At 37.6% G+C, this 15,442-nt stretch overlaps 1 protein-coding gene across 5 annotated transcripts in view; it reads right to left on the minus strand.

Annotated features, from left to right (window-relative positions):
* The window catches only part of Arhgap12 (Rho GTPase activating protein 12), a 101,233-nt gene that overhangs the window by 15,848 nt on the left and 69,943 nt on the right, over positions 1 to 15,442 (minus strand). For all 5 annotated transcript variants that reach the window (XM_048367906.1, XM_048367905.1, XM_048367904.1 and 2 more), the window contains 2 exons: positions 9,702 to 9,763; positions 1,795 to 1,876 (listed from right to left, as the gene is read on the minus strand). In XM_048367906.1, coding sequence (XP_048223863.1) covers positions 1,795 to 1,876; positions 9,702 to 9,763 — 144 coding nt within the window. The remainder of the gene's footprint in view (positions 1 to 1,794; positions 1,877 to 9,701; positions 9,764 to 15,442) is intronic.

The raw sequence follows: 15,442 nt of genomic DNA on the forward strand, positions 1-15,442 counted from the left end.
GAACTGCAAGTAAGCCTATGTGTATTTGATTTACTCAGTTCTATCTATTGTCTGCAAAAAAGAAAAGGAAAAGAAACACAAGGCATGGATGATTTTTTAAAAGCATTTTGAACAGTGCAGGTGATTTTTCTTAGCATCCTATCAATGAGCATGTGCCCTGGGATGAGGCTAGGATCTGAAGCTGCTATTTCTTCAAGTGGATGGATCTCTTAGGTTTTGACACTCCGTGTGGATCTAATTTTTAAAGATATACATTCTTTTACAATAATGGTGCCTTAACATCCAAACTCAAACTGAAGGACACCGAAGGAACAAAAATGGCTCTTGAGGGGCTGGGAATATGGCTTAGTGGTAAAGTGCTCGCCTCATATACATGAAGCCCTGGGTTCGATTCCTCAGGACCACATACATAGAAAAAAGCCAGAAGTGGTGCTGTGGCTCAAGTGGTAGAGTGCTAGCCTTCAGCAAAAAAAAAAAAAAAAAAAAAAAGCCAGGGACAGTGCTCAAGTCCTGAGTCCACGCCCCAGGATGGCAACAAAAACAAAACAAACAAAAATGGTTCTTGAAACCAGCCTCAATGAAGCACTTTCCTAATGGCTGTAGGTGATTTTGTCTTTTGGACTTTTGTGCTAGCCTTTGAGTCTCCTCAGGTCAGATGGGGCTCCACTGTAGAAATGGGACACATTTTAATGTACACTAGATATAGTTGGTAATTGAGAGGAAAAACAAATCTAGATTTTTTTTCAGATCCTTTCCAATCCCCCTAATTCCAGGATTAAGAAACATCTTGTATTTTCTGTCAAATTTTCTTTCAAATTTTGGTATTATACATTATACAGGCTTATATGCTATTTTTAGTTAAATAATATTACTTGCCTTTACTTGGGTCATTTAACTTCATTTTCATTACCTCAATATGTAAGAATAGGTAAAGCAAGATTCTGTGAGGTCTTAAAATTAGCTATGAAATAAAAACTAAGAGTTCACTGTAGAACCATGCATTTCACCTTATATTAAATCCACTTAGTCTTTAAAAAGACAGTCAAACTCAAGATAGCTATGCTTTAATTATATCTACCTAGTAATGGTTACTACATTTTTGGTAACAATATTAGTAAAATTTCATTTTGAAGGAAAAAAAAATTCAAATAGTTAAATACCTAAATTTAATCTGAATAACAACTATACAATTTCAAAATTGGCTACCTCAGTAGATTTTTAACCTGTGTTTCACTACTGACACATGGTAGCACAGTATCACAATTTCAGATTGCAAATACCAAAGCTCTGCATTAAAATGTTTTGAGCTCTGATTTAGCAAGGGGTTCTACAGTGAAAAATTCAAATAAAATACAACCATCCCGTAAATGATTAAGTGCTGGGGTAACTCATTTGCCATCTTTAAGTTTTTAAAGAAGTTTTCATTTTCTTTAACCTGATTCACTAAATAATGCTCGTTAAATGATGCCTATTCCTTAAACACATTGCTCTATACACACCTGCCTTGGCCCACACCAAACCTTCAACTTTTAGTAGCAATAATTATTAAACAAATGGCCAGTATGCGGTTTGCTTCATGTTTATTACTCATTAATATAACTAATTAGACTTGACTTCTAATATAACTAGTCTTCTTTCTCTTAAGAGTGAAAACAAACCTTTAAGAAACCTTCATTAATTTTTGTATGCACACTTGCTGTAACAAGGACTTCGGAAATTACTTCCTGAAATTTAGGCATAATACTATCCACATAACTTAAGTGTACAAACTTTCCACACAGAAGAAATACTTACCCAACTTGTACTACTTCCTTGAGTTTTGGTAAAAAGTAAAGATGAACCTTGCAACACTGCCCAAGAAGACAACCAGTTCTTTCTGTAATTATAAAAACAATCAATTAAAGCTCCCACTATTCAACCAAGTTATAAAAAATTAATTTCCCTAATTGCTAATAGTTATCTACAATTTAGTTGTTACTAATCCTAACTATGGGAGGGATACAGGGGAGGCTTTTCTTGCTCTGTTTCTGTTCTACCACTTGAACCATGCCTCCAGGCTGAATTTTTGCCCATTACTTTACAGAGGAAGGCTTCTGGACTTTAAACCACAATCCTCCAGATATCAGCCTCCTGAGAAGCTAGGATTACAAGTGTAAATTACTAGCACTTTGGTAATCCTAATTTTTTTGTTGTTGGAGGTATGCGTCTACTAGAATCATTCATTTTACAGTCCCAATCTAATCATGAAGACTTTAATATAAATGAAGTTAATCAGAAATATAGATAATCAGAATTATAGCTAATTATTTTTACATGGAATTAATCCAGAACAATTTGGCTTTAAAACTGGAATATTATATTTGGATAGAAATCTTATTCACTGCCATTAAAAATTAGGTAGATTTGCTCACTTAAATCTGTATAGACACAGGCTATTTTATGTTTCTTAAGTTATATCCTTTCACCTAATATGGCTGTCCTAAATAGGGAATAGATACGACATGCCTTGTAAGTATATAATAAATGACACAATGCGTGATCACTGAAACTTTACCAAGATGAGAGGTTTAAGTTAGTAAGTTTTTTTTTTGTTTGTTTGTTTGTTTTTTGGCCAGTCCTGGGCCTTGGACTCAGGGCCTGAGCACTGTCCCTGGCTTCTTCCCGCTCAAGACTAGCACTCTGCCACTTGAGCCACAGCGCCGCTTCTGGCCGTTTTCTGTATATGTGGTGCTGGGGAATCGAACCTATGGCCTCGTGTATCCGAGGCAGGCACTCTTGCCACTAGGCTATATCCCCAGCCCTTAAGTTAGTAAGTTTTAAAAGGTGAAATACATACATTAAAAACTCTGAATACCAAAGTATATTGAGGAAAAGATCCACATTTCTTCTCCTCCAATTTACACTCCAGAGAAAACCAATGTTAGGAGCTTGGTATATAGGGAGCTTTTAAAGAAATTGTACACTGATTCATCATCTTCTCCCCTGACATCATATAATATTACTTTTTATTTATTTATTTTTTGGCAAGTCCTGGGGCTTGAACTCAGGGCCTGAGCACTGTCCCTGGCTTCTTTTTGCTCAAGATTAGCATTCTGCCACTTGAGCCACAGTGCCACTTCTGGCCATTTTCTACATATGTGGTGCTGGGGAATCAAACCCAGGGCTTCATGTATACAAGGAGAGCACTCCTGCCACTAGGCCATATTCCCAGCCCCCTATTACTGATATTTCTAAAGACAATTTAAAAGCAGATTCATTGGCCAGATGCCACTCAACTTCCTTTGTTATCTTTAATGCTACATTTTAGATTTTTTTCTTAAATGTTTGTCTCACTGGAGCTATAAGAAATTTGAAAGCAGAAACTGTTTTGTATCTATCTTTTCAAATAACAGGTGTAGGTCAATGTTTGCAAATGGAAAAATAAAATTATCTTGTAAAGAGTACTCAGTTACTAGGAGAGTAAAATGAATATTGAATATATCTTGTCATAGGAATTTCTTAAGATTTTATTTATAGTTAAACATACAGTTTTTGTTTTGTTTTGTTTGGCCAGTCCTGGGCCTTAAGACTCAGGGCCTGAGCACTGTCCCTGGCTTCCTTTTGCTCAAGGCTAGCACTCTGCCACTTGAGCCACAGCGCCACTTCTGGCCGTTTTCTGTGTGTGTGGTGCTGGGGAATCGAACCCAGGGCCTCATGTATACGAGGCAAGCTCTCTTGCCACTAGGCCATATCCCCAGCCCCAAACATACAGTTTTGTGACAAGTACAGGGACTCAAAAGCAGGCTTATTTTCTGTTCTCAAAATGAAGGATTTAGTCTCTATCAACAATTCCAACTTTATTATTTTGATACTTTTTATAGAATTAAGAAGAGTGAAATAAAATCATTGCTGTTTCTATTTTTCCGTTTATTTCCCATTGTTTAGGACTTTGCTTCTTAATACTACTTTATTTTGGCTAATGACTATTCCTAATAAGCACATTTATTTTAATGTTCTCACAGTTGTAATAATTAGTGCTTTCTCCCTAAACTTTGCGATAAAAATCCTTAATCTGTTTTTACTTTTTTTGTGTGCTAGTTCTGGGGCTTGAACTCAGGGTGCTGTGCTGTCCCTGCAGTTCTTTTGCTCAAGGCTAATGCTCTACTACTTGAGCCACTGCTCCACTTCTGGCTTTTTTAGTGGTTTAACTGGATGTAAGAGTCTCTGACTTTCCTGACAGGATTTTTGAACCATGATCCTCGAATTTCAGCCTCCAGAGTAGCTAGGATTACAGATGTAAGCTACTGGTACTTAGCTGTTCTTATTTTTTTTTTTAATAATTATTTATTGTCAAAGTGATGTACAGAGGGGTTACAGTTTCATACATAAGGCCATGGGTACATTTCTTGTACTATTTTTTTACCTCCTCCCTCACTCTCCCCTCTGCTTTCCCTCTCCCCCCCCCCCCCCCAATGAGTTGTTCAGTTGGTTTATACCAAACGGTTTTGCAAGTATTGCTTTTGGAATCACTTTTTCTCCTTTGTCTCTCGATTTTGATATTCCCTTTCACTTCCCTAGTTCTAATACCAGTATGTCACTGGTATTAGATATACACTATCACTGTTTTTACTTTTTATACTTTAACAAACCTCAAACTTTTCCTTATTCCTTTCTTCTTGTTGTTGTTGCTGCTGGTTATGGGGCTTGAACTCAGGGCCTGGGCACTGTCCCTGACCTCTTTTGCTCAAGATTAGTGCTCTACCACTTTGAACCACAGCTCCACTCCATTTTTGTGGTGGTTAATTGGAGATTAAAAGTATCACAGACTTTCCTGCCCAGGCTGGCGTTGAACCACGATCCTCAGATTTCAGCTTCCTGAGTAGGTAGGATTACAGACATGAGTCATCAGCACCTGGGAAACTTTATACGTTCAATAAACTTTTCTGAACTATTCTGGATGTTTCTTTTTAGTTTAGTTTTTTTTTTTTTGGAGGAGTTCTTTTGTATGTAGTATTTAGTTGGATTTTGCTTTGCTTCAATCTGAGGATGTTTGTTTCACCAGATGAATATAGTCAGTTTGCTCTTACACCGGTACTTGTTTTGCCACCACTTTGCTTATTTTTTGTTTTATCATTTCCTTTTGTGTGAATCTCTTGACATTTTTGGATGACCTATTTTCATTTGTAAATTAGTTTTATACTTGCAGGTTTCCATTTTTTTATATCATCTATTGACCTCTCTGCTATGAAAGATGCTCAACTTACCATGATTCCACTAAAATTTTTTCAGATTAATTTCAAAATCAGGGAAACTGAAGAATAAATATGTATTTGAAAAGAGAAGCAATCCTTGTCTTAAGGTCTGTGGAGCTCTAAGTTGGAAGCTAAATTAGTCACAATTGTTTTCATGTAATCTTATCATTTTTCTGAAGAAACAACTGATAAATACACTGTAGCTATTCAGACTGTGGTATGGGGCAGGCAGACTTTATCTAAAAAAATAAATGAAGTTCATTTCTCATACTGTAATACACAAAACATTAGTAAGTGTTGGCAATTTTTTAAAAAGCTTCCACTAACATAGACAAATGTTGAGTGGAATAAGCCAATCACAACAGTATACAAATACTATGTGTCCATGCAGATATTTATTCCTCTTTAGTAAACAAATCATATAAACAAAATAAAAAGAGGCCCCTCAATGGATGGAGAGTTCTAGAGGGTGGGGTTTTAGTGCTACAGGAAAAGAAAAGGTTCTAGAGATCTGTTGCACAACCATGTCCAAATACCTAACATACCCTTAAAGCAGTTAAGACCAGAGCACTGGTGTCATGTGTTTTGTACTGTACCAAAAAATTAGAGCTTTCAAACAGAATCATAATTGCAAAATGTTGTATCTGCCAGGGTGAGATGAAAATTTCCCAAAGTAAATAGGCTTTTCTAACCTCACTGATTTGTGATTCTTTAATAATATAAAATGTGAAAGCACTTCAAACATTGAAAAACACAGAGGACTGGTAATTCATTGGGTTTGCTCATTGATCTACCAAGTAGTGTAAAACTGGGCACAAATATTCAACCAAGTGCAACAAAGGGCAATAGCTTTTGTTACTGAGTATGAAGAGTTCATTTTGAGTTTTAGTCTTCAGTTCTATTAACTGTTAAGAAACTACAACTTGTAGAGTTTGGGTGTAACATAAAAATATGCACAATTATTTTCACAGGCTATTAGAACATTCCTTGTTTTTCCAACTTAAGATGTGTAAGGGGGGGCTGGGGATATAGCCTAGTGGCAAGAGTGCCTGCCTCGTATACATGAGGCCCTAGGTTCGATTCCCCAGCACCACATATACAGAAAATGGCCAGAAGCGGCGCTGTGGCTCAAGTGGCAGAGTGCTAGCCTTGAGCGGGAAGAAGCCAGGGACAGTGCTCAGGCCCTGAGTCCAAGGCCCAGGACTGGCCAAAAAAAAAAAAAAAAAGATGTGTAAGGGGAAATCATTTTTTATGTATTTTAGCTAAAACTGTATGCCACAACAGACTACAAGCTGGCATGAGAATTCCGGTGCCTTCCATTAAACCAAACACTAAAGCTTTGCAGAAATGAAAAACATTGCCTCTCTTCTCGTGGAACTTTTTTCCTCTTTGAAATGTAATTTTTGCCTCACAAGATGTTATTTCTATTAATTTGTAATAGGAAATAACATTAAGGTCTCTCAGCCTAGCTAGCTGGGCACTGTGGGGCCTGTCATCCTGCCTACGGTGGGAAGCTGAGCTGGGGAGGGTCATAGTTTCAGGACACCTGGGCAGGAGATTCTTTGAGACCTCCCCCCCATCTCAACCAGAAGCAGCTCGATGTGGGGGCACATGCCTGTCATCCCAGGCTTCAGGAGGCCTAGAATAAGTGGACTGTGGAGTAAGCACACCCCTGTGCAGGAAGTAAGATCCCATCTCAAAAGTAACCAATGCGAAAAAGGGCTGGAGGTATGATTCAGTGCTAGATAGAATACACGCCTAGCAAGGGCAAGGCCTCAATACCATCGCCTCCGTAAACACAGACACACAAAATACCCGTTCTAATTTCTCACACTAAAAATAACAAAAGATAAAAGCTCTTAGGAACACTCAATTTTTTTAAGAGTTTAAAGGGGACCAAAAAGTTTGATAACCGCTCAGATACAGGGGATCAAAAACTATTTTTCTCCATGTATATCAATGTGAAGATGATGAAATGGATCCACGAGAAAACACAGATTACAAAACGTGTTTCAAAATGGATGCCTATCTAAAAGACTGTTTATATAATCAATGTATGGAGGTAGGGAGGCACAGAGGCTGGATTTTATGGTACATGCCTGTAACCCCAGAGGCTGAAGGAAAAGGAACCTTAGTTTTGAGGCAAGCCTGGGCTATCTAATGAGAATCTGCCTCACAAAACCAACCAAGCAAACAAAATACCAAACAACATCTCCCCCCCCCCAACAATAGAAATAAAACAAAACACAGCCAATGATCTATTCACAAGACAGATGCCAAAAGCAAGGAAAGAGAAAAATAAAGATGGGACTTATAAGTGAATCCCACCAAGTAACAGTTTTAGGAATACAGAATTGTAGGATCTGTAAAGCTATTTCCGAGCACTTTAAAAAAAATTCCAAATATCAATCTGACAAAGATAGTTCACTTAAAATAAACCTAAAAAATTCAAATACTTGTAAATGTAAACTCTTTAACAGATTCCACTTTGACTATTAAAAAATAACAAATGTTAGCTGCTTTTTAAAACCTGGGAGAAATACAATTTACCTTAATTTCCTTAATTCATTTGGAGCTGTGACATACCAACCCAAACCGCCAACACACTCAACAGAAAGAGTACAGAGATAATTCAACAAAAAACTGAAATGACATGATTCTCCACTAAAAAGGAATCCAAATAAATATATCATTTCCTTTTGAATCTCCACTGGAAAGGACTAAAAGATGTGAGAAATACACCACTATTGTAGGTCGAATATGATTCAATGTACAGAGCACTATTTGATACACCATGTCAAAATGACCTGCACATGACCTAAAAGTGCTAACTTTATAAAAATCTATCATACAAACATCTTTACATACACGAACCATGCAAAATGCTAATGCAAAATGCTAAGTGTAATACTATTGATAACAGGAAAAATTATAAACTACCTAAATATCTGCCAATAGGCAGGCATAGTTATACACTTGCAAATGAATAATGGCTGAAGTGACACAGTATGCCAGAATGCCATAGCAGCTCTACATGCAATGAAATGGAACCATCTCCAAGACAAACTGTAAAGTGACTTTCAACCCAGGTGCTGGTGGCTCACACCTGTAATCGTAGCTACTAAAGAAGCTGAGATCTGAGGATCACAGTTCAAAGCCAGCCAAGGCAGGAAAGTCCATGAGACTCTTATCTCCAATTGACTACCAGAAAACTGGAAGTAGAGCTGTGGCTCAAAGTGGTAAAGCACTAGCCATGAGCAAAAAAGCTCAGGGACAGTGCCCAGGCCCTGAGTTCAAGCACCATGATCAACATACATACACACACACACACACACACACACACACGGACGGACGGATGGACGGACTATAATATCCAGGCATGCCTGTAATCCCAGCACTAGAGAGTGATTCAGAGGATAACCACTCAAGGACAACTTAGGCAAAAAGTTAATGAGACCATGTCAACAAACAAAACGAGCATGGTATAACTCCAGCTCCGCAGAAGGCAGGAGTGTTGGTTCAAGGTTGGCTCTAGCAAAACGTGGAGACCCTATTTAAAAACAAAGGCTAATGGGCCTTTACCTAGCATGCACAAGGCTCTGAGAGTTCAAACACCAGTACCACCAAGAACTCAATCATTTGCTAGGCACTAGTGGCTCAAGCCTGTAAGCCTAGGTGCTCAAGCCTGTAAGCCTAGGTGCTCAGAAGGATGAGATCTGAGGATCTCAATTCAAAGTCAGACCAATTAACAAAAAAAGCCAGAAGGGGAGCTGTGGCTCAAGTTGTGGAGCACTATCCTTAATGGAAAAAGCCAAGCACAAGTGCAAGGTCCTAAGTTAAAGCCCCATACTAAACAAACAAACAAATACAAATTCAATTTATTATAAATGTTTGTATACACATACACACACAACACACTAACACATAATCTCTGGAGGAAAACATACCAATGTTGAAGAGACTCAAATACTTAGTGTGCTTTTGGATTTCATTTTATTATTATTATTTTTTTTTTTCCTGGCCAGTCCTGGGCCTTGGACTCAGGGCCTGAGCACTGTCCCTGGCTTCTTTTTGCTCAAGGCTAGCACTCTGCCACTTGAGCCACAGCGCCACTTCTGGCCGTTTTCTATATATGTGGTGATGAGGAATCAAACCCAGGGCTTCATGTGTATGAGGCGAGCACTCTTTGCCACTAGGCCATATTCCCAGATCCTTGGCTTTTTTTTTTAACCATTGCTTGCTAAAAATAACCAGTAACATTACAAGAAAATTGCTTCTTCAGAATCCTTATTATCTCAGAATTTATTATGATTTAAGACACATTTCACCACAATCTCACATTATTTTAGACTAGGAAATACATGACTAAGTTCTAATTCTTTGAAATGATTCCATTAAAATACAATTATAAATTTCTATTTACTTCAATCAGATGAATCACATAAGAATATTGAAGATTTATGTACTTACCGAACCTTTTTCCCATTTTCACTAATTTTTGTTACATTTAACAATCCGTACTTTTCTTGACCCTAGGGAACAAAGTAATACTGTTTATCTGTCATTTGTATAGACAATGGTGTACAAGTTGTAAGACATAATCAAATCAAATTTGTCTGGTAATCTAAACATGATAGTTTAGGAGATGTTTTTTTAAAATGGACATGAGGGAGAGAGCTAGAGAAGGAGTGAAATTATCCAAAAAGAAATGTACTCATTATCTGACCTATGTAACTAATTGTAACTGCTCTGTACATCACCTTTATAATAACAATAAAAACAGGAAAAATGGACCTGAACATTATATGGGAGGGGACCAAGGGAGGTGGGAAGGGGCAGAAACAGAAAAAAAGGGAATGTATGAAGCACCTGTACCTTGTCTAGAAAAGTCATAAAGCAAATTTGAAGGAAGGTTTCTAGAGAAATGTAAGGAAGGGAGGATAAGAGTAACAACTAATTACAACCAAAGTATATTAAGTGCATGCATGAAATATCACCCAGAACTTCTCTTACATTACACAATATGCACTAATTAAAAATGTGAGACAAGTAAAAACTGAGCAATTATAACAATAAAAAGATTAACTGGTATGTAACATACTTAATTCTAGTGGACAGTAATAATATAATTTTCCTAATATTCTTTTTTTTTTTTTTTTTTTTTTTTTTTGCCAGTTCTGGGCCTTGGACTCAGGACCTGAGCACTGTCCCTGGCTTCTTTTTGCTCAAGGCTAGCACTCTGCCACTTGAGCCATAGCGCCACTTCTGGCCATTTTCTATATATATGGTGCTGAGGAATCAAACCTAGGGCTTCATGTATAGGAGGCAAGCACTCTTGCAACTAGGCCATATTTCCAGCCCTTTCCTAATATTCTTTTACAATATTTTCAGTAATTTTATAACACTTCTCCTCAAGTCACTTTGCTACAAATGAGTCAACATAAGAAAAATGACTTGTGTCTTCCTCTTCAAAAGTGGCAAAATGCTATAATGATAACTATCACAAAAGAGCAAATGAAAAATTGAAAAACATAATAACCTACTTGTCAGAATGTAAAATTAACAATGTAGAACAAGTGCTATAACTAATAAATTATTGAAATAATAAATTACTGAAAAGTAACTGGCACTCTGCATAAAACTGGCTAATGTGGCACAGAAGTCTCAATGGGCTTTACTTAGACATTTTACATAGTCATTTAGGCTCTGGACAAACCAGACTTATTAACTAGCTGAAGTCATTAATAGTGTACACAGCTTTATCCTCAAAACCTCTGAAGGCAGAAGCCCACTATACTAGTTAATACTATGTTAAAATTCTTGCAAGTAGAAATAACACTGGTTTTTAAAACATTGACTTTAGCTTCCTGAACGTAATCGAAATGAGCCAGTACCTATTAACACTGTAACACACATTCAACTGAAACACAGACGTAGAACACATACACAAAAAGAATAAATCTTCAGTCAGAATTTACTTGGGACTATTTTCTGTACTTTAATCAGGAAATACCCTTTTTTTGTTTGTTTGGCTATGGGAGATAAATGTAATACTAAGTAGTTCTTTGAAAGTTTGCTCTGTCTGAAAACGCCCTTATCCAAATCTGACAAGTTATTAGTTTACCCAGATTTTTGGAATACTGAGAACTTGGAAATAACTCATTTGTAGTTTTATAGTAATTGTTTTAGAAAATAATAGTTTTTAAGATCTCCTTGTAAGTATTTTACACTTTTCATAAGAGCAGTTACCTCTCATAAACAGCATCATTATATAACTCTAAGTATGCACAGATGTTAAATAACAGTATTCTGAACTGACTGTCCCCTGCCATCAAAAGCAAGAAGTAATCTTTCAATGATAAGAAAGCTATGTGACATTAATCTGAATGGTGGGCACTGGTTATGTGAATAGGAATTAAAAAGGCTAACAGGTGAGAATATAAAAGGTGAGATATTTTAAAATGAAACTGCCAGAATAGTGTAAGAGAAGGAGAGGCCAGAAAGAAATACAGACATTATAACAGGAAGAAAAATGGATGGAACCGCAGTCATGACAATGTAAGCCTAAGGATAAGACTGCCTAAAATAGGAATTCTTACCTGAGTCAGGGGATAAACCAAACCAGGTACACAATGAAGCATCGTGTGCAGAACTTTTCACCAGACTCTGGCAAAGATCAAGATCTAAGTACTAATTCTCTAAATATTAAGCACTTGTAAGTTAAACATAAAAAAAAAACAAAATATATATGCCATGTTATTTTGGGAAACAATTACAGTAAAACTTCACATCAATTATTTCCAAGTTCTCAGTATTCCAAGGATGTGAGTAAACTAACCTTAGATTTCCCTCAAAGTAGGGGTATGGTGAGAAGTGGCAAAAAAAAAAAAAAAAAGAACAAGAAAGAATAGCCAAGACTGGGAAACAGCTAGAATACTACTCTAATCATCAGTGTAAGAAATGACAAGGGCCTGAATTAGAGCAGTGACAGTGACAGGAGGAGGAGGAGAAAGTTGCAGAGAAAATCAAGAGACAAAAATTAACAGGGACCGGTAGCAGGAGGGAAGGGAGGACCCTGGTGAAAAGTGCTAAGCAACTGAATAGATGGTAGAATCTCAATCTCCAGATCATTTTTAAGACAACCTTCCCAGACCGTTTATAAGAATGAACTCCTCTCTTACAAGTCATCATTATGAACTAGTTGATTCCCTTGCTGCTATGCCCCTCTCCAAAAAGGGGAATTTTGGAACCTAATCCCCAATGAGGCGGTACCTGGAGATGGAGCTTGGGGAGATGCTTGTCATGAAGGCGAGACTTTCATAACTGCAATTAGTGCTCTCTGCAAATGCCACCAAAGCTGCTAGCACCCCCAATTATGGACTTCCCGAATTTCAGAACTAAGAGAAATACATTTGTTATTTTTAAACTATCCAAATTATATTTTTCTTACAGTAGCCCAAGTGGATTGAGAAACACTAATGTGAAGCACTACTGTATTTTCACGTTTTTATTCTGTCTGCTCCACTAGGGATCTCCACTAGAGATCGCATCTGTTGTCATCTGTGTTAGACCTGTGCCTGGAACTGCAACTAGCATGTAGTGTTCCACACAGGCATTCTGAAGCAATTTACCAACAAGTAAACCATGCTATATATATACCATGAAGAATTATGAGGGGTCAGTTACAGAGAAAACAAAGCCTTAACTTCTTAATACCAAAGGTTATGAATCTGTCATAAAAATACTAATAAGCAGATGAATAATATAGGCCTACATATCCAGATGAGAAGAACTGGGGGAAATATTTCCCTAAATTAGACAACTTTTTATTTAATTCTAATTTGATGTGCTTTCTTTATGTAACTCAAAATCAGTCAACGTTCCAAGATAACCAATTACCAAAATAAATTTATAAAACTATTTTAGGTCCCATAAAATAAGCCCAAGTTCATATTTGAATATTAGTCTACAAGAGGGATCTTAGACACAAAGGATCAAGAGACAGGGTCCTGCAATACAAACTACACTGGCCTTGAACTTGCTAATGAACCCCAGGCTAGTTTTGATTTCATGATCCTCCCGCATCAACCTCCAAGTGTGCTGAGTTACAGGAATGTGTCACCATGTCTGGCAGCAAGGTTGTCGTTGTAAATCCTACCGAAGCTAGTTTGTACAATGATACAAGGCTGGAAAAGAACCAGTGCAGTGAAACACCAAAACAGGTAAGTCCCCAGGGACAGAGGCAGGCGAGTGGCTACTGAGGGGAGGAGGAGGAAGGGAAGGACAGGGGCAGGCGAGTGGCCACTGAGGGAAGGAGGAGGAAGGGAGGGACAGAGGCAGGCGAGTGGTTACTGGGGTGGGGGGGGGGGAGAGGAAGGAGGAATGCCTACTGCATATGGGTTTCCTTTTGAGGTACTGAAAATGTCCTATAACCGGACAGAGGTGATAGCTACACTCAATACAAAGTACAAATACCACTGAGTTGCACATTTTTTAATCAACAATAGCTAATGTTATGTTAAATTAGATATTTAAATCCTGTATTTTAAAAAGCTTTAAAATAAGTAACATTCCATTTTAAATAGCAAATTTGCCCACTTGTTAAAGAAATATTGAAATATCCTTTTCTGTAAAAAGTTAAGGTATCTTAATACACAGGGAATACAAGGTTAGATTTCCAAATTACGTATCCTAGAATTTTTATTCAGTAGTAGTTGGGAACTTTAAAGTGCATTCTCTCATACTGAGAAAATATATAATAGCCTCTGAGGTCACTCCATAAAAGCTTCACAAACATGCATTATAACTGCCGTGTGTATGTGTCTATTTTAAAAAGAATTGAATAAACTATGAAAACAATGTGTTTGAAAATTAAAAAACAAAGCATAAAAGTTAAAATGTTAAAATGTATACTAATTATAGAATTTTAAACCTCGGTTAGAAGAGAGTGAAGAGGGACATAGACACCTTGCAGAGATTTTAAGATAACACGGGGGGGGGGGGAGGAGCTGGGGATATGGCCTAGTGTCAAGAGTGCTTGCCCCATATACATGAAGCCCTGGGTTCAATTCCCCAGCAGCACATACATAGAAAACGGCCAGAAGTGGTGCTGTGACTCAAGTGGTAGAGTGCTAGTCTTAAGCAAAAAGAAGCCAGGGACAGTGCTCAGGCCCTGAGTTCAAGCCCCAGGACTGGCCAAAAAACAAAAAACACCAGGGGTCTAATATTCATCACAGCAGTATTTTTAGATCTAAATCTGTTTTCCCATCACCAAAATCTTATCCAAACCCAAATTTTAACTTACAAGGAGGGGGGAAGTGGCAATTAGGTAGGAGTGAAAGTCAAGATAGGTGGGAACAAGGCAAGCGGACAGGAGGGGCCTTGAGGGCAGAAGGGGGGATGGGGAAGGAAAGGCCGCACGGGAGAGGAGCGCTAAGGGAGGGGAGGAAAGGCCCAGCCTCTGTTGATGTGGAAGCGGAGTTAACCCAGCTCTTCATGGTAAGGATGACAATGATGGTAAGAAACCTACACCGGTGAGGCAGATCCTGTGGTGGCCATCAGGGGGCGCCATGAATCCAGGATAGTCTAGCTGCTGTCACACTTCAGAAAACAGACGCATGGGTGGAGAGAGAAGTTACATATTACTGTCCTTTGAAAATTCCGGTTCCTAGGACTACCTCGGAATTCCTTTTCACCAAAAACATAAATAATCTATAAGAGCTTTCAAGAGATACCATATTACCTAAACTTGTAATGCAAAAAAAAAAAAAAAGTTTAATGCTTTCTTTTTTTGCATGGATTGACTGATTAAGAGTATTATAGTAACCCTATCTTAGAGAATCCACTATAATGGAAGCTAGTGGGGCAAGGCTTCCGAAGAGTTAGTTTTGAAAGAGGTATTATAAGACTTAGCTGCACGTATATAAAAGCCAAAGCCATCCTACACAGGGACAGTGCCTTAGCCAATGTCAGAAGGAAGTGTAAAAGGAAATGATAAACATTTGAGGAGATAGACACATTACCTTGATTTGATCACATACATTGTATATGACCGCACTATACCCTGTACATTCACACAATTAGTCAATTAAAGTTTTGTAAAAAGGAAATGTATATACCATGTACACATCTTAAAGGAACCACACAAAAAATCAGGAATAAAGACACTTTTTAAAGTGAAGTTACTGTGGAAATACTTGCCTCTAAGAAAG

The sequence above is a fragment of the Perognathus longimembris genome, chromosome 18 (genome assembly GCF_023159225.1).
Source record: "Perognathus longimembris pacificus isolate PPM17 chromosome 18, ASM2315922v1, whole genome shotgun sequence".
Lineage (NCBI taxonomy): Eukaryota > Metazoa > Chordata > Mammalia > Rodentia > Heteromyidae > Perognathus > Perognathus longimembris.